Source organism: Tursiops truncatus, chromosome 1 (assembly GCF_011762595.2).
Source record: "Tursiops truncatus isolate mTurTru1 chromosome 1, mTurTru1.mat.Y, whole genome shotgun sequence".
Classification (NCBI taxonomy): domain Eukaryota; kingdom Metazoa; phylum Chordata; class Mammalia; order Artiodactyla; family Delphinidae; genus Tursiops; species Tursiops truncatus.
The window spans coordinates 68,648,646-68,671,000 of NC_047034.1; the positions used below are offsets into that span (position 1 = coordinate 68,648,646).

At 53.0% G+C, this 22,355-nt stretch overlaps 1 protein-coding gene and 1 pseudogene across 3 annotated transcripts in view; both read right to left on the bottom strand.

Moving 5' to 3' along the window:
* The window catches only part of KCNJ9 (potassium inwardly rectifying channel subfamily J member 9), a 55,725-nt gene that overhangs the window by 14,250 nt on the left and 19,120 nt on the right, over positions 1 to 22,355 (bottom strand). The window contains exons 1-2 of one of the 3 annotated variants that reach the window (XM_073805643.1): positions 12,211 to 12,350; positions 9,154 to 9,261 (exon numbers count right to left, since the gene is read on the bottom strand). Coding sequence is in view for 1 of the 3 variants with exons in the window: in XM_073805641.1 (XP_073661742.1) it covers positions 9,154 to 9,261; positions 11,667 to 11,738 (180 nt within the window). In the remaining 2 variants the exon portion in view is untranslated. Of the gene's footprint in view, positions 1 to 9,153; positions 9,262 to 11,666; positions 11,770 to 12,210; positions 12,351 to 22,355 lie in introns of those variants that run through there. The other 2 variants (XM_073805641.1, XM_033856553.2) reach the window with 2 other exon arrangements.
* On the bottom strand, positions 15,101 to 16,658 carry LOC141277394 (mth938 domain-containing protein pseudogene; annotated as a pseudogene).

A 22,355-nucleotide genomic window follows, 5' to 3' on the forward strand; every position in this document is an offset into this window, starting at 1 on the left:
ATTTGGTGGTTTTGTTGACATGTCAATGGATGGAACATAGGGTAAGGGTGAAGAGTGAAGATGATTTTTAGCTTTTTAGTCTGATCAACTGGGAGGAACACAGAAGTAAGGAAGGAAGTCATGAGAACTCCCAGCCTTGAGGAGGAAGAGGATGAGTTCAGTTTGGAGCCTGTCCAGGTGGGAGTGGAAATCCCCTGCCAGCCACTGGAACTGTGGAGGTAATGCTCTAAAGAGAGCCTAAGGCTGAAGGTAGAGATTTGGGTATAACTCAGGAACGATAGTTGGAGCCATGTAAGTGACGAAGGGTCCAGGAGCAGGACATGGAAAGAGAACGTAAGACTGAACCTTGGGTATTGGAGGAGGAAACAGCTGTAGGTTGGGGTGCGTAGGGGCAGTGGAAGAAGATGAGGCTGGAATGGCACCAGGTCCAGGTCATAAGAGGCCTTCTGTTCCATGGTTAGGAATTTGGACTTTACTTATAGACAATGGGCAGTCTATGGAAAGCTTAAATCGGGAAGTGACACAGTCAGATTGGTGTTTCAGAGAGATTGGTGTTTCTTCTTAAATGAAGGATTTCATGATCTGACAGATTATTAGAGTGGAGAAAGACTAGAGGTAGGCATTAGAAGGCTGCTGTAGTAATCCTGGTGAGAGGTGATGGGGTCCTGGACCACTGGCATGATGAAGAGATGGAGAGGAAGGGAGTGGGATTTATGTGATTCAGAAAGTAGATGCATTGATTAGATAAGGGAGATGGGGTGAGGAAGAACGAAGTCTAGGATTGCTGCCATGTTTCCTCTTGAGTCAAACCATTTTGTTCACCTGCAGATTAGTGTTCCTACAATTCTGCTCTACCATTGTCTCCCCTCTGCTCAAGAAAACTTCATTTACTCTCCATTGCCTTCAGAGCTGACCATGAATGGGCACAGCTCTATATTTACTAGAGGTCTTCCCCCACCACAAACGCTACGCTTACCTTCAGCCCAGTGGCCCCCCACCCCCGCCATGGGGGCTATTTGAAATGGACATTTACCCATCATAGGGCGTCTAGAGGCTGAACTGAACTAAAATGTCAAGTGCCTTTCCTCTTTTTCCCCCCACTATGTATATCAGCTCAATATGATAATACTGGTTACTGATTAGTAGTTAAATATCTACAATGAGCAAAAATGGGGAAATAAATGTTTTCCTCCTTAATACATGCCAAGAGTGGGAGATTGTGGATAAAAACCTCTCAAAACATGGATTCAGATAATGAAAGAAGTCCTTCGTGATGAAAAGGTTGAGAACCACCACTCCGTATTCTGGTCCAGTGGACCACTTTGCTGCTGTTTCCCAAGCAGACTTGTATTTTTCCTGTCCTCCCAGGACTCTGTGAATGCAGTTACCTCTGCCTTAAATGCCCTCCCCACCGTCTCCCCGTACCTGAATCCTCTGCATTCTTTAGGGGCCTTATCGGATGGATGTCACGTCTGTCCTCCCACATCTGCAGGACCCCCTAAGTAGAGTGATCTTTCCCTTTCTGCTGCCTCCAGCACCTCCTGGGCACTTGGGCTGCGTGTTCTGCCCTCTCTCAGACCAAGCCACTGCAAGTGGGAATGATGCCTGCGCATTTCGCATCCAGGACCTCACCCTGCACTTAGAAAATGGCAAACAGCATGGAAATGGTGCTGAAGGATATAACCCCGTAGTCCCGAGCCCGCCCCTTCGGCGCTGCCTGTCGGGCAACTGGGCCGGTCCTGAATTCATTTCCACCTCATTAACTCGGCCCCAGGTCCGCCTCCGCCTGCTCCCGCTCTCGTTCCCCATCCCTGACACGACAGCCTCCTTTTTCTTCCTTCTCTCTTCCCCTGTCATCTTGCCAGCTCGGCTTCTATCGCTTCGCCTATCGTCTCTCTATTTCTCCCTGAGTCTGTCTGGGTCTCTGTCTTTGGGTGTTGCTCTCCGTCCTGCTCCTCCAGCTGTCTGGGGCTCTGCTTCGTTGCCCCTACGCCCCACCCCCTGCCCAGTCCCCTCCAATCCCGGCAGCTCGGGCCTGGCGCTCCACATTCCCATTGGCCTGTCCGGAGCCCCCCGCCCCCGCCCGCCCGGCCCCTCCAGGTCCCTCAGTTCACGCAAAGTTTGGCTCTGCGCTGCGGAGGGAGGGGGCGGCCCGGCCCGGCCCAGCTCTGCCCCCGGCCGGCCCGACCCCGGCCCCGGCCCCAGGACCAGCCCTTATCTGATCCCGGCTCCGAGTTTAAGAGTCCTGGCCCTGCCCGTCGCACAGCTCCGTTCCTCACGCCTGCCCGCCCCGTCTGTCCGTCTGTCCCGCTGCCCATCCGAGGGGCCACTCCACCCCGGACCCAAGGTAAGACCCTGGCCCTGATGAAGGAGTGCTGCCGCCGCAGCCGGGGTCCTGTCCACCTCCCTCTCCAGAGATACCGGGGCCCCCAGCCCCTAGGTCCCTACCCTGACTTGCCTCAGTGGTACTGTCCTATTCCCCAGCCTCCCACCGGAGCGGCCCCAAACGGAGCCTTATAGGAAGGGCTCACCAAGAAGGAAACTTTCCCAAACTGGTCACCTCAGCACTTTCAGCTAAGAAAGGGGCTTTCCTAATGCTCCTTCCTATTGGGCAGACCTGCAGTTGCATCACAGCCCTCCAACTAAATACAGTGACCACCACATATAACCATGCACCCTCACAGGCACTGCAGACAGTGCCCCCTCTTCCTGGGATCATCAGGTTACTCCCACTCCCATGCCCAGCCCCTTTTCCCCCTCCCCATGATGTGACATTCACATAGCGACACCCACTGATCACTAGTTCACACAGGGGAAGAAAACACCTACAGCTCAGGTTAGGGAGATGTAGTAGCCTGGTGTGACGGGGACCCCTGCCCGCCCAGTTTCTTCCCTTCATTCCAACTTGCCTCCCGCTTCAAGACACCTCTCCCCATTACAACCCTCCTCCCCTCGCCACAGCTGTTTCACACCGAGATCACTTGGAGGAGAGCAGCAGGGTCACCTCTGCTAGAGTAAGAAGGGCAGATTGGGTTCCATAACAACCACCCTCCAGGTGAGATGCCCCTTTCCCATCCCATCCCTTCTCCCCATCAGGAACTAACCAAGGGCACCTGCGTTAGGAAAGAGACCGGTTGGAACTTCCTGATTTGAGGGAGAAGCGTTGAGCCCCAGGATGCATGGAAGGACAAAACTGGGGACGCGTGCGCGTAGGACCTCTTGTATCTTGAGATCTCATGCTTGTTAATGAAGGGCCCCAGGCACAGTGAGGCAGATGGAGAAGTGGGGGTGCGGAAGAAGCCAGTCCAGATTTGGACCCCAAAGGGGGCCTAGGCTGAAAGCCTGATTCTGTTGCTTATTGATAAGTATTCTGGCCCGTCTGCCTTGGCCATGGTGCTTGAAATTTTTTTCCCCACCAGGACTGCTTTAGGCATTTCTGGATGGGAGGGAGATGATGATGGGAGACTTGGTGCGCTTCTGTGAGGAGTGACGCTTGTTTAGGCGTGACGAGGGCCTGGAGTGGGTATCAGGAAACCAGTCTGAGAAGGGACCAGAAGCTACTCTGAATTCCATTCAGTTTCATCTTGAAATGCTGTTGCTAATCTCCAAGGATTTCTGTTCTGTTACGCGTTCCTGGCATGATGGTGGGGATCATCCTGTGCAGGGCTTGTTAATTCCTCATGGTATAGGCTGGGTACGGGGGACCAAGTGTAGAAGCAGCCAAGTGTCCTGGCTTATAGCTAGTTCTTCAGGGAGGAGGAAACGAGGGAGGAGGGGGAGGGAAGGCATCATGCCAGGGAGAGGGGCCAGGGCTGGTCTGCAGAGGCAACAGGCATGGCCCAGGCAGTGCCAACTCCTCTTCCCCGCCCTCCAGTCCTTTGGTGGTGGTGGCGAGGGAGGGAGAGAGGGGGTGTTGGGGGGTGATCTGGGCCAGTCCAGCCTCCCAAAGCCCTTGCCAACCTGGGTCCTGAAAGAAGCTGCTGTTTTCTGAGTCATCCCCCCGCCCCCCACCCCGAGCAGAGCAGCCAACTTGTCTCAGTGGATATCAAATGGCAACGACTCCACTGAGTGGAGAGGGCTGGCAGGGGCAGGGTTAGGGTCCCAATCCTTCCGTAGTTCTAATGCAGAATCCCACTGCTGCCCCCTACCCTGAGGGAAAAATATCTGTCTGCCCAACATCTGCCCTACATGCGGTCTGTGGACACATACGTTTGTGTGGGAGGGTTAGTTGTCCAACTCCTGGCATCCCTCACCTCCTCCCTGTGCCCCACTGAACGGCGCCCCCTCCCCACACCTGCACCTCTGTGCACGAGCTCGTCTATAACTCCAGCCTGGTTGGCTTGGGCTAGAAGGGAAGGGCGTGGCAGAAGACCCAGGGGCTTCCTTCCCTGGTCCTCCTTAGGGACCAGAGAGGCTGGGACACTTGGATCTGGGTGGGCTTAGATCAAGTCCTCTGGGGTCATGCCCGAAATGATGGAATAAGGGGTTTAGGGCTCTGGGGGGTGGAGGGTGAGTCATGCAGAAAGACCCACTTCTACAGAGGAGAAAAGACCCCCTGCATCTTTTAGCAAAATGCTTGGCTTCTGCACACAAGATGGAAGCTAGGCCGAACCTCCTGGCATCAGTGGGGAGGGAAAGAGATGTTGGGCAGTGGAGCCCCTCAACTTTCCTGCCAAGGGTTATTTAGGACGGAAGGAGAAAAGCTCCAGTCTCCCTCCCCTCCCCGGCCTAGATTCTTCTCTTGCCTGACTGGTCAGTGCTACTGTCCGGGTTAATGCCAGACTGTCCAGGATGGTGGTGAGGCCCTGGAAGGGGCAGAGAGAAGGGACAGTCCAAGGCACACTGCTAAGATGAAACTGCAGAAAGATTAGAGATGGGAGATCTGGAATCCAAGTGTTTTAGCACCCAGTGAAGGCTGGTTGGCAGGGGCGGCTCTTGGGAATCAGAGCTTTCTGAGTTTACCACATCGCCCTGTCTCTTCCACAGGCTGCGTTCAATGCTTTTCTCCCTTCATCCAAGTTTAATATACGTGTTGCCACCATTTTCATGGAGACGGTGCATCTGAGTGGCCCCTCTTCATCCCCTCCCCACATCAGAAGCTTGAAAGGGCACAGAGAAAGGGATTCTGGGAAAAAGTCTCCCGTGGGTGTCTGCCAGCTGGGAGCTGGATTTGAGGTGGGGGAGAAGGGAGGGACTGGCTCTGGAATGCAGGAGAGAAGCGAAAACTGAACGGGGTGGCCTGGAGAAAGAGGCTGGACAGGCATGGGCTTCAGAGGACTGAACTAGCACTTCAGACCCCTAAAAAGGTGTCGCATAGAAGGAGTGGATATGGCCATTCTGCTCCCCTTCCAATGGCAGAAGACCTGGGGAAAGGATTGGGGCTGCAGCTTGAAGGACTTAGGCTAGATTTCAGGAAGCAGGTCCATAAAAGGAAAGAGGTCCGAAATGGAGTTTGGGAAAGAGAGGCAGACCACCTTCTGGACCCAAACTAAAACAAACCCACCCCCAACGAAAAAAGCCCATCATTGAGGGCTTCCCTGGTGGCGCAGTGGTTGAGAGTCCGCCTGCCGATGCAGGGGACACGGGTTCGTGCCCCGGTCCGGGAAGATCCCACATGCCGCGGAGCGGCTGGGCCCGTGAGCCATGGCCGCTGAGCCTGCGCGTCCGGAGCCTGCGCTCCGCAACAGGAGAGGCCACAACAGTGAGAGGCCCGCGTACTGCAAAAAAAAAAAAAAAAAAAAAAAAAGCCCATCCTTAAGGCTTGTGAGGGGGAGCTGTGAAGCTCAGAGAAGCGCACGGATTATTGCAACAGTTGTCAATCTTCTGGAGGGAAAGTGCGACCCCACAGTGCTGTCTCAGGGCTCCTTTCTGTTGTCTGAGAGGCAGAGGCGTAGTGGTTAAGAGCACAGCCTTGGAGTCAGACTTCCTGGGTTTAAAATCCTGCTTTCACTGCTTAGTAGCTACAAATGTCTCCTCAGCCTTACAATGGGGCTAATTATAGTTGAGTATTAAAAGACTCGATATTTGTAAAGGGCTTGGAGTGGTGCTCAACATGTTAAAAATAAAAAGTGCAGTTGTTGGCTGCTACGGTTCTCCCACCTCTGACTCTTTCTACTCCCTCGTCTTGCCTGGCTCCTGGGCCTGCTGCAGCCCTTCTCTGTGGCTTTTCTGAGGTCTGTCCTAGGTCTCTGTCTCTCCACCCTTCTAGAGTTTGGGGAGGTGGGAGAATTATCAAGTCGTTTAAGATGAGGTTCCTGTCTTCATTCCCACAAGCTGGACGTCGCCTGGGTCTCCACGCCCCTCGGCCCTTCTTTCCATGAGTTTTCACCAAGCAGATGTGTTGTCTCCAACTTGGATTCGATAAATGTAACCGAGCTGCTGGGCTTCCCTAAAATAGTCTCTTTCCCCGTCTGGGTGACTTACGTCTTCCAGCCAAAGACGCCAGCTTCTCTCTACCCCGACATCTCACCCCTGTCCCTCCATGGCCCTGCCTCTTTCCTCCCTGCCCGCATTTCCCCCACAGCTCCGCTCAGGTGTGTGAGTCCATCTCTTCTCTGCCCCCTGATCAGCCTGTTCATCCCGTGAGCCGGGGTGTCCAAAGTGGCCTCCTTAATGATCTTCCTAACTTCCACCTTTCTTTCTCCTTGATTTCCCTCTTTACTCCACACAGAATTATCCCTGGAACTGTCGTCATGAAGCATCAGTTTTATCTTGCCCCTTTGCTACTCAGACGTCTCTGTGGGTTTTCAGATGAAAACTCCCAATCACAGTCTTCAAGATACTTTATATCAACCTTTCTCCCATCCCCTCCAGTTCCCCTATCTTTTGGGACCCCCATCGATTCAGACCTTGTTCTGGGGGAGCATATCCCATGGTAATCCCTGAGCCACACCCCTTCCACCCTGGGCCCTCACACAGGCCTACCCCTCCAAGTCCTGCCCCTCCTGCAAATCTCCATCCTTCTGTTTCCCTATCTGCTCTGTCATCTTGTACCCCTTCTCCTCAGCATCCTGCCTGTTCCTTGTCCTTCGTGTCTATGAATTTGCCCAGGATGACCTGGACAGTGGTAATGTTGGAGGGGACATCCTGTCTCCTACCATAACAGGAGCTCCTCTAGGGTGGGGCCTACACCCCTGTCAGATTGTCGACTCCCTGAAGCAAAGGCATCTCTTCCCTCCCTGGACCCCTCTGCCCCCAGGGCACAGACTGTCTACTGACCAGCTTGACTCTAGGTAGGAAACCTTTCTGGTTGCTAATTCTGGGGGAGGACCCTGACTTCAGAGGTTTAGGAGTGTCCTAGACTAGGGTATATGTAAGACTCTATTATCCAACTCTCTAGGGAACCTCCAGAGAAACTCCTCTCCTACTAAACTCCCCATCCTGTGGAGACAGTTTTACCCTAAGATTATAAGCAGCAGATTAAGCGCTGCTGGCCCAAACACAAAAATCCATGTGGGTATCCACAGAACCTTTCTCTCCTCGCCAGGGAGGTCTGCTCCTGCCTGATGCTGGGCTTGTCAGTGGGCGTCTGGAGTGGGAAAGGGGCAGAGGCCAGAGTCCAGTCTGGGACAGCCCCGTTGTCTGCAGCATACCTCTGGGTGGGAGCCTGCAAGCTGGGAGACATGTGGGCATAGCTCTCAAGTCGGGTTAGGCCTGACCTTTTAGCGATATATCCTCAGCTCCACCCCCATCCTTTTCCCAACCACAAGACCCGGGCACATACCTTCTCCCCACATCTAAATCTCCCTGGTTGACCCTCTGTAAAAAAGACATGGGCAAGAGGAAAGGGCGAGGATGTCTGAGTCTAGGGCAGTGGTTCTCAAACTTTTTGGTCTCAGGACCCCTTCACATCTTAAAAATTATTGAAGACTGCAAAGCGCTTTTGTTCACGTGGATTACATTGATAGGTTAGAAATGGGAGGAAACTTAAAATATGCATTCATTCATTTAAAAATAACAGCAATAAACCCGTTTTGCATGTCAATTTAGATGACATTCTTTTCTTTTGTGGTACGCGGGCCTCTCACTGTTGTGGCCTCTCCTGTTGTGGAGCACAGGCTCTGGACATGCAGGCTCAGTGGCCATGGCTCTCGGGCCCAGCCGCTCCACGGCATGTGGGATCTTCCCGGACCGGGGCACGAACCCGTGTCCCCTGCATCGGCAGGCGGACTCTCAACCACTGCGCCACCAGGGAAGCCCTAGATGACATATCTTTAATGAAAAAATAGCTATATTTAAAAACAGACAAACAAAAGTTTAGTAAGTGGCATTGTCTCACATTTTCACAAATCTTTTCAATATCTGGCTAAATAGAAGACAGTTGGCGTTTCATATCTGCTTCTGCATTCAATATGTTACAATATCATATTGCAATGTAGCTTCTGGAAAACTCCATTGAACACTCATGAGAGAATGAAAGTGAAAAGAAGCAAATAACATATTAGTATTATTATGAAGATAGGCTTGACCTCATAGAGCCTCTGAAAGGGTCTCAGGACCCCCCAGGGTCCCCTGGACCACACTTTGAGAATTAACTAGTCCACAGGAACGTCAGAAAACAGTTTGGAAAAGCCCCAGGTGATTTGAACATCCTGGTTGATCTTCCTTAGCTGCCCATGGTCTTTTGAATGTTTTCACTAGGGAGGCAGTATGGGGTAGTGGTTAATCACGTGGGTCCTGGGGACAGACTACCTACTGGAGCTTGAATCTCAGTTCTACCACTCACTAGCTGTGTGACTTTGGGCAGATTATTAACATCTCTGTGCTTCAGTTGTCTCGTCTATAAGATGGAGCTTTTAAAAAAGTGCCTACTTCTTAGAATTGTTGAGAATTAGATGATGTAACGCTAGAAAAGGGCCTAGCATAGTGCTAAATAATATGAGCTCTTATTAAATACCAGAGCCTTGCCCCTGAATCCACTGCCCACGGGCCCAGGAGGCAGTGCGATGCAGAAGTGACCTTTCCCAAATTGCAGATGTGGGCTTCTTGAACCAGAGAGGAAAAGTGACTTGTGTGAGGTCCCAGGAAAAGTTAACAGGGTTGTTGGGCCCTGAACCCAGGAGTTCTAACTCTTAGCCCTACACTTTCCCCACCAGACTTTTTCAGTGGGGGAAAGAAAACCCAAGGTCCTGAGAGGAGGGGAGCAGAACTTACCTTTCCCCCAGCAATCCCAAGTGTACCATCCAGGGCCAATAGCAGTAGAGCAGGAAGCCTTGAGTTGAGGGCGGGTAGCAGGGAGGGACTTCCTGACCTCAACAGCAACTGAAAAAGGAGAAAGCAAGCCAGGAGAAGGCATTCCTAAGCCCAGAAGGTTTTTCCATCTTGCCTTGTGGGGAGCAGTTCTGTAAAGCGGCCCCAGCCCTCTCTCCTAAGAGTTCCTGGCCCGGGGCAGAGGAAGTCTGGGATCGGGCAACACTGCTTCTCCGGGGGTGTCTCTTTCCTGCTCACTGCCTGCAGCCCCTTCCTGGATCATTCCCTCCTCTCAGTCTCCCAGCACTCCAGGCTCCGTGTCCCTTTCCCGGTGGCTCCTGACCCTGCCCTTTGTGCTGTGGCGCCACGGGCAGTGCGTGCACCTTAGGAAGGGTGCCAGTGGGGGTGGGGATGAGGCAGATGGGGAGACAGACGAACACACCAGGGGCGAGGGTGGGAGGAGCCAGCCCTGGCTCTTTGGCCTGTCAGCCAAACCCCCCTGAGCTGGGCTGCAGGTACCACCTCGTCAGAAGCCTAAATACCCCAAACCCCAAGCACACACCCTGAGCAGAAGCGTTCTGGAGGGTCAGATCCCACCAGCAGCCCCCGAGCCTGAGGAGCCGGGGCGGGCTTAGGTTTGAGACCTTGCTGTCTATTGCTCAGTTTTTCTTCTGCCACCCACCCAGTTCCCTAGAATAGATGGGAAAACTGAGGCCCAAAGTGGGTGGGGTCAGGCTGCCCACGTGCTTCTTTCCAGAGTCCGGTTGGGAGGAAGGGGCCTGGCCTCCCACAGCCCCTCCTCCCCCATCCCTCCCAGTCCCCCTGGTTTTTTCCATTTGGAAAGCCCTTGTTGGCTCGTGGCAGGTTTGGGGGCCCTGGTCTAGTCTCCCTTCCCTGTCTCCTGGGCAGTGTCCCCAGGGGAGCCCCCGGGGGCTGAGATCTCTTAAGTCTCAGCCCTGCCCCACCCCCTGCCTCCACCCGCGAGGCCAGCATCCCCCCAGCCCCCGCCCCTGGGCTGTGGGACAGGGAGAGGGCCGAGGGGCTGGCTCTGAATACTAATGTCCTGCCCATTGTCAAAGCCCCTTTGTGCCCCAGAGCTCCATTGAGGCGCCTCCGGGTAGGGCACAATGGGGGCTCTGTCCCCGAGTTCCCCCAAACAGTCACCTGCTTTCAGAGCCTCCCCCCGCTCCCACCCCCACCCGCCCCAGTGTCCGGAGGGCCCAGCGAGCTTGGGGGAGTGGGGCCAGAGCCAGGGGGGATGGGCAGGAGGCGACCCCTCCCCCTCTCCTCCCCGGGCAGGCTGGGGAGATGGGCCCAAGGCCGGGAGAGGCCCCGACTTACAGGGGGCGGGGGTGGGGCAGCCTGTGGATGGACTTGGAATGCAGGTTCCGTGAGGCCGGCCAAGGGGAAGGGGCACTCAGCCTGCCCACTCCTCGGTTCCACATGCCCGGCCGCCGCGGCCCGTGCCTTCCCGCCTCTCCTCCTCCTCCCACCACGAGGCTCATATATGCAGAGACACACAGGCACACGCTCATGCATGCGGCCCCACACACGGCTCCCGGACGCACGCCGGAGCGGATGTGCCCAGACCCAGCAGGCCAACTCAGGTACACAGACCCGCACCGGCCACTCGCATATGCACCAGCACACCCGCCCTCCATCCCCTTTGCACCCCTTCCGCCAGCCTCCAGCCTCCAGCGGCTCAGGACCAGCGCCCCAGCCCCCGACCACCCCCCACCCCGTGCCCTCGCTGCCCCCTGCTGCTCCAACACAGGTTATGACAAGTTTGCACTTGTTGTGACCTCAAGAATGTGGCCCTGGGGCGGGGAATGTCCCGCTGCTCCAGACCGCACTTGCTTATACGTTAACCACGGACACGGTCTCTGCTGAACCGTGAGCACGTCCGCCCCTCCCCCCCATCCCACAGACCACAGAGAGGTTTGGTGAGCCAGGACCCCCGCCCCAGAGCGGAGCCAAACACACTGAATGGAATCATGCGGGAATGACCAACCCCAGCCTGCCCCAGCACCCGCCCAGGGCCACCAGCCCAGGGCCACCAGCCCTTGCATCTGCCCAGTGCACTCAGGGTCATGGCCTCTCACCACCCTGTGAGGTAGATGGCCTCGTTATCATTTCCCCGTTTTATAGTAGGGCTCTGACAGGTGACGTGACATATCCAGGTGGCAAGACTGGGACTCCATTCTCAAATGGAAGTCTCTTGCTGCTGGGTGTTTTTCTGGGTTGTGTTTTGCGGGGGAGGGGTCACTATGCCTCTTGGCTTCACTCAGATGACCCAACCCATGTGGAATTTTCACAGAATTATCTTTTGCCCACCTTCTTTGGGAAGAGTGGGGGCATGTTGGGGTTGGAGTGGGGAAGAACAATGGGTACAGGGACCTTAAACAGGACTCTGCATCCAGAAAGAAACTCAAAAGTTCACCTTGACCCTTGACTGCCTCTAGGCAGGGTGAGCCTACCTCCTTTCGTTTCCTACATTCCCATGGGCCCCATTCCCACTGCTGATGGATCACTGGAGAGAGGAGCCCCATGGCCTTCTTGGCCAGGGTTTGGAGTTTGAGATCTCTGTTGATTATAAGTCCTTCACAACACCCGGCTCTGACCTTCCCTGTTAATATCCTATGTCTGTATAAGGATCTATAGGGCAGGTCTACGCCTCTCCTACTATTCTGGTCTGGGACATCTTCTGGAAGCCTGGAGCAGGTACCCTAAAAAGGGAAGAGATAATAATAAAAGATTAAAAAAAAAAAAAAAGGGAAGAGATGGAGGGCTTACCAGGACCAGGACCCCGAGGATTTGAGGGCTGCTTGCGCGATGGTGTGCTGGGACCCGGGGTGGTTGATGGGGTCACAGGTGCAGAAACCCCATTAGATGGAGAACTAAGCTGATGTTGGTTTGCTCATCTGCAAATGTTATCGAATGCCGATCTCCATGATGTTTCCCTTACATCAGAATTGCAAAGCCCCCTGCAGGACCCTTCTATGCCTTAACCCCACTGCTCACCTAGCATGCTCCCCCGCTGGCTGCCAGATTCTGCTGAAGCTGCGTCATCCATCTGTCTTCCTCCACGCAGGAACACTCCTCTCCCAGCCCTTATCCTCTGGTGTATTCTTCTGACTCCAAGTGCCCTTCCAAATGTCCCCTGTTGGAGAAGGAGGCCTGGCCAAAGGACAATTTCAACCCCTCCAGCTGCACTCAGGCTCGGGGGGGTGGGGGGGACAGTGAGACAGCCACCTCTGAATCTAGTTCTGCATCTAGTCAGTGTCGTTGGGCCACCCCTGCCCCCATCCTTCTAGTCAAAGGAGAAATGTGGATAAGGAATAAGTGGAAAGTCGGGGAAGGGCAGAGAGATTCCCTCCCAGGGTGACAGTAGACCCGCCCCCCCCGCCCCCCCACGCCAGGCTTCTCTATGTGAGGGTCAGAGGTTGCTCTTCAAATGTGGAACCTGAGAAGGAAAGGGAGTGGCGAGGACCCCTGTCGGGGAAGGTGGCTCAATTCCCTGAATATGCATCAGAAGCACAGGGTGCCTATGGGTGTCCATCTCCACCAAGGGTAAAAATAAGAACAAATTCCTTAGGCAGCAGCAAGTAAGTTTTGACTTAGCAGGAAGCATTTCCTGGGTATAAGGGATTAGCAGGCAAAGGGGAAGGATGGAAAGAGGTGGAAGACTCACTCCCCCGATGAGAAAGAGAGGCCCAGCTTAGCCGCCTATTGAACAGAGGTTGGGTGGCCTAGGAGACATTTCCAAAGGGGCTCAGGGCCCCTGTGGGCCATGGACTTCCAGCTGTCTCAGATAACTCCCTTGATCATTTCCACAGCCCCTAGCAGAGAACATCATTGAATCTGCCCCTTCCCAACGGGCCCGCTATCTGCTGTTTCTTCTAGCTCTTCTTGTTGTCATATTTCTGGGCCAGCTGCTGTGGGGCAAGGAGATTCCTGAGGCCTGCTGATGGGAGGCGCACACTGGACACCCCTAGGCTGGGGCTTTGGTTGGAGGGGAAGAGCTCAGTGGATAATGCTCCCAGGTTGGCCCTTCAGGACCCCAGGGTTAAGAAAAGATCTGGTAGGAAGAGAGAGCTTTGGGATGAAGAAGGAAGTCAGGGTTATTGCTCTGATTCTGGTGCTATAAGCCGGCTGTGTGATTGTGGAAAAGTTACTCAACTTTTCTAAACCTTGGCTTCCTCTTCAGTAAAATGAAGGGGTTGAACAGGAGACATGCGGGCCTCCCAGCGCCGACATGCCATGATGATATGGTGGCCAGATGAAAAGTGCAGTTTAAGTGGGCCTGGGTTCAACTTGCAGTCACCTCTTCCTTACTCGTGGTCCTTCTGGACAAGTCAACTAACCTTTCTGAGTCTGGTTTCCACACATTCACATGAAGGCAATGGCATTACCCACCTCTCAGGGAGGATAGGATGACGTGGTACGTGGAAACCCAGCACAAGGGCTGAGGTGGGGAAGTCCGCAGCACGTGGGGACACAGAGGGGCAGCAGCTCACACTGGGGCTGTGGGCGTCTGGAAGGGCTTCTCAGAGAAAGTGACATCTAAGGCGAGGCTTGAAGGAAGGGTAGAGATCGACCAGGTGGAGTGGGGAGGGGAAGAGTGCTTCACGGAAGAGGCCCCACTGTTTGCCAAGAACTGTTGGTAAGAGAAGGCATGGCCTGTTCAAGCACTGGGAGAAGCTTAGTGTAGCTGGCGGCAGAGGCTGTGCGTGAGGGGTGGGTGGAGGACCGAGAATGCTGGTGCTGGAGAGGCCAGCTTATTACATACTCTGTCCCACCTGTCATTCTAGGGGCTTACGAGTTGGGATCCCTCCACTTCGCCTCCATCTTTCTTTTCCTACTTTTCTTTCTCCCAAGCTCAGTCCTCTTGTCTTTGGTCACGTGGGCTCCAGGAAGCACTGGGCTTCCCAGGAGGACCCGGTCGGTCCAGGGAGAAGCTCTATCCACAGTTGCCCGACTCTGGACCAGTTTGGGATCCAGGTCTGGAGTCTTCCGCCTCTCTCCTTTCCCATGATGAAAGATGGATCTGCCTCCCGCAGAAGGCTCTGGGTTTCTGGCATTGAGGCTCCGTGCTAAGCACTGAGTACCCACTGTGGGCCCTCCCCCACCTGGCCCCTCATGAGAGAGAGACACGAGAGTGTTGATGGCAGTGGGCTGAGGGCAGTGTGGAGTGAGAGCTGAGGGAAACTAGAGAGAAGACAGCTCTTCAGCCTGGAGCGAAGGCGGATGGAGAGACCGAGTCAGTGCGCACAGCTGTCTGAAGGTTGACGCTTTAATGGGAAGCTCGGAGGAAGGACTTCCCAAGGATGAAGCAGGTCACATACCAAAAAGGGAGACTGAGGGAGGGAAAAGAAATGTACAATATCAATCCTATGGGCTCTTTTAAGCCAAGAAATACTTAGACAAAGCTCTATACTAGGCACTGAGGAGGTCACAAAGATGAACAAAACACAGGCTAGGAAGCAGTTCAGAAATGATTCTCCTGATTGACAGGAGAATCGTTGACAGGAGGGGGTAACTCTCCTGCCTCCCCGCCACCTACCCTGCCTCTTGGACCCTCCACCGACTAGGTCCAAGGCCTCCCTTATCACAGCCACACAGCTTCTAAGATCACAGGCGAGAAAAGGTATAGAGAAGGGGGCTTCAGCCGGGAGGTAGGTCAGCCTCCCTCTCTTCTCTCAGGTGGGGAGCCCCACTGGTTCCAGGACCCTAAGGAACCGGTCCCATCAGGTTGGCCTCTCTCTGGTTTCTCAGATTCTGGTGGCAGATCTGGTGACAGCTCAGTGGCTCCCTGGCCTCCACCCCAAAAACCTTATCTTCTGGGGCCTGGCCATCCTGGGCTCTTTAAAAAATTAAAATTTTTTTTTGTATCATTTCTTAGTGAGTTATTCTCTTAAGGCTCCATCAGCAGGTGGAATGGAAGACCCCTCCCACCCTGATGCCTTGGGTAACCAAAGCATTATCCTCCTTCAGTGCCTGCTCTGTCTGGAGGACCCGCACATCAATGCCTTGTTTCCTGAGGTACTCCACAGCTGATGAGGGTACCTTCGAGCCGTCACTCATCCCCTGGCCAATAACAAGGGTCAGCACGCCTTTCTCGACAACTTCCTGCACATCTGCAGGCTGCACACCAGGAGAGCGCTCAGTTCTTGTTTCTCTCCAGTCCCAAGCCTGACTTCCCCCTGGCCACGCTTTGCAGTCCTTACAGATTTTAGTAGAGCCTGGGACTTTCATTTGCCCCCTATGAGAGGGAAACAATTTCAGGGGACGAAGGAGCTTAACCGAACTCCAACGCCCTCTCTTTTCAGAGTTACGATCCCAAACCTCTCCGTGTTTTACCCCTCATCCTGGGCTTTGAGCAGCCTGCCAGCTGGCTGGAGCCCCCAAGGGGAAGCAGGAGGGCAAGGGGCCAACGAGCATGATGTAGGAACTGAGTTCTGTGTGTCATCCCTCGCTAAACACCTTTCCTACCTCTCGGCAGGTTGAATGGGTTTTGGAGGGAGCTTCACCTTGGGAATTATGATGGAATTACAGGGAGGTAGGCTGAAGGAGGTGGGCTGGAAGCCTCCTCCAATTCCAGGGCTGTAGTAAGTCCTACCGCATGAATCACTGTTACCCTGGAGAAAGGACAAATAAGGCAGGAGGTAGCTGGAGCGTCACCGAGCCCACGTGGGTGTGGAGAGGCAGCATGACTGAAGGTCCACGGGACTTGGAGACAGAGGGTCCGGCTTTGCCGTTAAATAAACATCAGCAAGTTACTTTACCTCTCGGAGCCTTGGTTTCTCTAATTTGCTAGGTATTTTTCTTTCATCTGCAAAGTAGGCTAATAATAATATCTTATATTTGCATACAGGCCTTACAGATTTCACATACTTTTATCTCCTGTAATCCCAACCAAACAATGGAAGGTTTTATTGCCTCCTTAGGTGAGGAAACTGAGCCCTAGAGAGATGAAGAGATTGACTGAAGTTCCCATAGCAAGTAGATGGCACAGATCTGGATGGCAAATAGTGGGAAAGAAGGATAGATAGGGAACTTTGGCTGTGACCCAGAGCTGCCAGGATAACAAATAGGTTTCATTTGTGAGGCTAACTGCATTGGATGGAAAACGGCTCTCTGTATCACCATGCTGGGAAAGATTCTGAGGTTCAGTGAGGAAAAAAGTACTGTGATGAATCAGTGATATCTGTTAAGGGCAGGAGGTGGGGTAAATGACGGCCCAGACGCAGTTGGTTGGCATCCCTAGCCTGGAATCAGACCAGGGATTTCATGTCTAAGTCTTTCCTCTATACGAATCAATTAGGTTAAATTCAAAGGCACCAGCTTGACAAGAGAACTAAGGTGTAGTCTCTGCCTTCGAGGAGCTCACCATCTCTCAAGGACAGAGGCGTGCTATATCGATGATGTGGCAAAGCGTCCCAGGAACGTACAGAGAGTAATGAGGGCATTTTAGGCAGAGAGACCTGCTTGGTAAAAGCATGGGGCCGTGCAAGTGGGGTGCAGACTGCGTTTGAAGAGGCAGTGGCAATTCTATATGGCTAGAAGATGGGGTCCATAGGGAAAAGTACCAAAAGGAGAGGCTTTGGAAATCAAGGTGGCATCAGATGGTGAAGGGTTCTGAATGCCATGTCTAGAAGTTTGGGTTTTACTACAGAAGCTGTGGAACTCCTTGAAGGACTGAAAGCCAGAGCGATGGGATGTAATTGTGTTGTTGAAAGGCACTGTGGCAGCTGAGGGGGTGGAGGTGAGGGAGGCGAGGCTGGGGGTGGGAAGACAGGAGATCATTGCAGCACTTCAGGTGAAAGAGAACTAGGGCAGCCTCAAAGGAGTTGGAGAGAAGCCCACAAAGGCAGAATTGATAAGACCCAGTGACCCGCTGGATGAGCGGCAAGAGAGAAACCGAGGGCGACTCTAAGGTTTCCAGCCTGGGCACTGAATGGACGGTGATGCTGGGAACAAGAGGGGAAGCACAGGAGAGACTCCCTTCTGAGTAGAGAGGATATCAGTCTGAACACGTTAAAACTAGACTCTCCAGGTAGAGGGAGCCTGTAAGTGTTGGTTGTACAGGGCAGAGGTGAGGGGAATCTGTGGGAGTGGTTGAAACAGCCGAGGAAGGGAGAGCAGAGTGGTTAGAGATGCCAAGGGGGATCCCTGAGAAACACCAACAATTCAGAGCCCGCGAGAGACCACAGCAAGAGAGATGGACCAAACCTAAAGAGACCGGGAGGAGAGAGCCTGGAGGACCATGTCAGAGAGTGAAGATGAGACTCTGCACTGTTAGTGCTGACCCCACCCAGTGCTCTTGGTACGTCTGTGCACTTATCTAATTCTCCCAGTACTCTGGTGAGGTAGATATCATTAGGCCCCTTTTTTTTTGCAGGTAAAGGAAAAGGAAACTCAAAGAGTTTAAGTGATTTGCTCCAAATCCCAAAGCCTAGAAGTGGCAGGGCCACTAATGAGCTAATCAAGGTCTCCAAAATCAGTGGATCCCCACCACATCTCAATAAGAACCGAAGGACAGAGTGTCCAGGGCAGACAGGCTGGCCATCAGTCTCACATGATGCAGAGAGACTGCTGGGGTCGAGGACTGAGAAAACGCCCTTGGCTTTGATGATTGGAAGGTTAGCTGTGACCTTGGAGAGAGATTCTTGCGGCTCTAACTGCCACCAGCTGGCTGTGCGGATCAAGTGGAATTGCGTCTAATGTGCTTCATATCAATGCAGAGCCTGGGAGTCTGAAGGAGGCTGATGCTGTTATTTTTACTGTTATTAAATATTGGTAAATTGGACCACTTGATATTGCTGACATGGGACCCGTTCTTTAAAACTGGTGATTTCATATGGTTCAACCTAACAGTAAAAGGGGGTGGGCTGGGGTTGGTGGGCAGGAGAGGACAGGAGAAGGCAAGCCGCCAGGGCAAGGGCAGTCCCATGGGGCTGGGGAGCCCTGCCCCCTGGTGGCGGGGAGGTAATCTTCAGCCCCAGGCTGAGGATCGGTGAGGCTTGAAGTTTGCAGGAGTCCCTCTCATCTCCTCCGCTCCCCTCCAGCCATCTGTATAGTCTTGCCAGCACCCTCTCCACTAAGTCCAGCTGGGCATGGGGGTGAACTCTCCCTAGGGGGCTCTGTCTGGAAGAATACTTCTAACCTCTCAACTAGGGTGATCCTCTCAACCAGTATCTTTGGGGATCAGTTGGGTTCTCCCCTATGGAGAAGCCAGGAGCCTAGGCCAGGTGGTGACTGATTAAATAGAGCAGGCTGACACACGAATAAGAGGTCTTCAACAGACCCCTTGATCATCGCCAGCCCAGCCCCTCTGAAATCTCCCCCAGTATGCTTGGGAGCCCTTTCAGTGTCGCAGGTCTTACTGATAACAGTAGAATAACAATGACAACAGAAGTTATTTGTACTAATGCCATTGCTTCCAGCCGTGTCTTAGCACCTGGACTGATTTTTCTGGCTCTTCGGTCAAGGTGAGGAGGGATGGGTTAATGTCTCTGAGATGTTCCTCTGGGGTGAGGACCCAGATGGGGCCAGGCCTGCAGGCTCTTGGGATGGCTGGAGCTGGGGCTGAGGAGGCAGTGGTGCATCCTTTGTCCTCAGCTGAACTCTGCACAGTGCCAAGCTTCTCAGACAGGACCAGGATGTGCAGCCCTGCAGCCCTACACAATGGGTAGGCGCAGGCGCTGTGGCCGCTGTGGTGACTCAGAGAGGGAGCGTGCTGGGGGGCTGGGGGGGCTGGAGGGTGAGGAGGCAGGTGCATCAAAGAGGCAGTCTCCATGGGCTGCGTGTGCCAGGAAGTCATCCTCCCTCTCCAGCTGGGGAAAGGGGGGTCGCTGAGGTACCCCACTCTGGGCAGTTCTCTGCAGGAACACTGTTCCCTTCTCACAGGGCACAGAGGCACTGCCTGGGGATTGGGGCGGAAGAAGGGGCAGTGGTCCCAATCAGCCCACACTGACAGGACGGGTGGTGTCTGGACAGAGGTGAACATCTGACATGGCCCCATCTCTGTGTTCTTCCCTCTCTTGACCGGAAAACACACAGGGGGGTCAGAAGGGCCAGATGGAGGTCACAGGCTCCCAGGAAACGCTTTGAAGGCTTTTATCCTTTCTTTTGATCAGTCTATGAGAACTTTCCAAACGTTGACACAAGGGAAGAAAAGCCTATTCTTCCTTGGGCCAGGGCCTTGTGTCAGGCCGAGGCTAGAGGATGGGAGGGAAGGGGAAGGAGACTGGAGGGTGAGAGGCAGAGGCAGCAGTGACTCAGCTGGCAAGGCAGGCCCCCCGACACACACACGGCCCTTTTTTTCCCCACCTCAAGATTTGTGTGCATCTGGCTCTGTTTCTATTTGTTTGTTTTCTTTGGGGCAGGACAGAAGGGAGATTAATGAACAAAGCCATCAAGTTTAAAAAGAACCCCAAACCCGACTCCATTCTTCTCCCAACCTTGAGGGCTTACATAATCCCGCAGTGCTTTTCTTCCAGGCCTTCCTTGACACCCGTCTCCTTTCTCCTCTCTTCCCCCCTCTCTCATTAAGAACACTTGAAAGCCCAGAAATGCTCCTTTTCAGTCCCCAGTGCAGCTGATCTCCTCCTGGAGGCCTCCAATCCGCTATTCAAGTTGGAGTTGGTATCCAAAACAGAGATAATATGGTTGGTGAGAGGGGGCTGAGTAGCAGTCTCCTGTCTCCACCAAGGCCAGTGGGAGGGATGAGACGAACCTGTATTGGGAGGGACACAGGCTGGATGTGGACATTTAAAACAGGAAACGACCTTGAAAACCCTCAAGCACAGAGCCTCCCAACCTGACCCAGAAACAGGTTGTGAAGGGCAGAGGGAATTTTACCCCAGAAGACACAGGGATGGGCCATAAGCTCCCACACACTGGGACATCCTTGAAATCTGTTTTGTCTTTTAAATTATGTAAATTTTTCATTCTACTCCATCAGACATCGTTTGTTTAATATTAAAATAAGATTTTCCCTCAAAACCCTTGAGTAAAATTGATAGCTCAGGAAAATACATTAAATTTAATCCTGTGGTTCTGAGCACCTCCTGGCACACTACTTTGAGAAGTGTGGAGCTAATCCAATGCCCTTTTTCCATAATTAAAGATATAATGGCTGAAGAGGTTTAGACACCTACCCAAGGTCACTTTTAGTCAGAGGCAGAGTTGAGGCTGGCACCTAAGTCTCTTGCTTCCCAGCCGAGCCCACTTTCTACCAGATAATGCTGCCTTCTTAGTTCTGTCTCCAGGATGCTAGGCTTGGACACGTACCTAGCTCAGCTGTCTAAGATGAGTGTGGGCTTAGAGACCAGCCCAGCCTCAGGCCCGGGAGCTGGTCATGCTCACAACCTCTCTGTGTGCAGGGCTGTCTCAAAACGTAGCACTTGAGCATGATGGGCAGTTACTGGGACAGAGAAGGAGCTGGTACTACCACTTTCTATTTCTGTCTCTACCCCCCAGTGACTGGTTCAGGTATTCCTGTACCTTCACACCTAAAATAATCGGATTAGTTCATAGCTAGAGTGGGAACGCCTCCTGTCTTCCTAGAAACTGCCTTCCTTTCTGATCCTGTTTCCAAACCCCTAAATCAAGAGGCTCTTTTCTGGAGGGAAGAAGCAGGGAGAATAGAAGGTTGTGGGGCTTAGAATGCCTTTACTAATGCGGGCACCTAGGCTTCGGGTTATGGGTGGAGATACAGTGTGACGCAGAATTTGAAGGTCAGAGCTGCGATTTGATGGATAGCATAGTATCCTTCCATATCGCCATCTTCCAAAATCAGATTTCTAGGAGGCTGAAGAAACTCTTAGGGGAAGAAGGGATGATCCAGACAGATGTGCAGGGAGTGAAAAGACAAAGAGGACAGTGAAAAGGAGGATAGAATCAGGGAGACACATTTTGGTAACAGCCAGCATGAAATACGAGCAAGGCAGTGTAGATGATAGAAGAGATGAGAAGAGAGTTGGGAGCAGAGCCCAAGAGAATGAAATGGGGAGGATAAAGACCTGCCATGCAAACCTAGGAGAGGAGCACTGAGATGGAACAGTCATAACAAAAGAGTATCACCGCTAACCATCAGATGCACCCTGGGTGTCATTGCTGGTGAATTTTTCACACCTGGCTGGTTCCTGCTAGACTCCTATCATGCGCTAGGTGTCCATCTTCTCTGCTTGTTGAGTGTGGAATTTGCTCATCAAAGGCAAATTCAGTATATAGTATTAACCTGAAGCTACAGTGGAAAGGACTTTGTAATGCAGCCAGAGCTAGGTACTAATCTCAGCTCTGCTACATATATGTTGCATTGCCTGGGCTCTCTGAACCCCAGTTTCATAAGTAACTGTGAAGATAAAAACTCTGTTCCCCAGAGTTGTTGCAAAGATAAAATGTGAAGTGCTGGTCTAAACTAGGCATTCAGTAAATGATAGTTGCTCTCCTTCTCTCTTCTTCCATTTCCTTGAACCAAACATCAGGAAGAAGTACTCCATGGTCAAAAGAGAAAACTCACCCAGTGGCTCTGTGAAAGGGTATGCGGCTAGAGCACCATGAAGAGGAGGCCAAGTCCCTGCATCTGATCCCTGTGGGAGGCATGGGGCTCCACACCCACGCCGTGTGGCTCTCACCCTTCATTCTAGTGGCCACAAGGCAGGAGGGTGTTGTGGGATCAGAGCCCATCATTGTTTTCCCGATTTGTCCTGTTAAGTCTTTCATGTGCTCCCAACACTTCAACCAAAATGATTGGCTCCTATCCCCTGCTGGCCCTGAATCTACTCAATGCTATACCTTTTGCTTGTACTGCTCCCTTCCCTGGAGGTGCCTGCTCTTTGACACCCCCAAACTCCAGTCTCCAAGGGTCCAAATCTTGCCTATCCTTCAGGCCCAGTCCCAATGCCACCTTCCTCTATATAATCTCCCCTGAGTGAGACAGTCAGGTATGGAGGAAAAAACTCAACTCCTGGTTGTGACTTACTCATAACAACCTAGTAATAAGTGGGGATAATAAATGGGGATAATAACATTCCTACAGGGTTGTTTGAGGAATTATATGAGCTAACATTAAAATATCCCCAACAACTTAGCCCGGTGCCTAGCACCTAACAGGTTCTCAATCAGTACACGTTCGTCACCTTCTCAGCCCCACCCCCTTG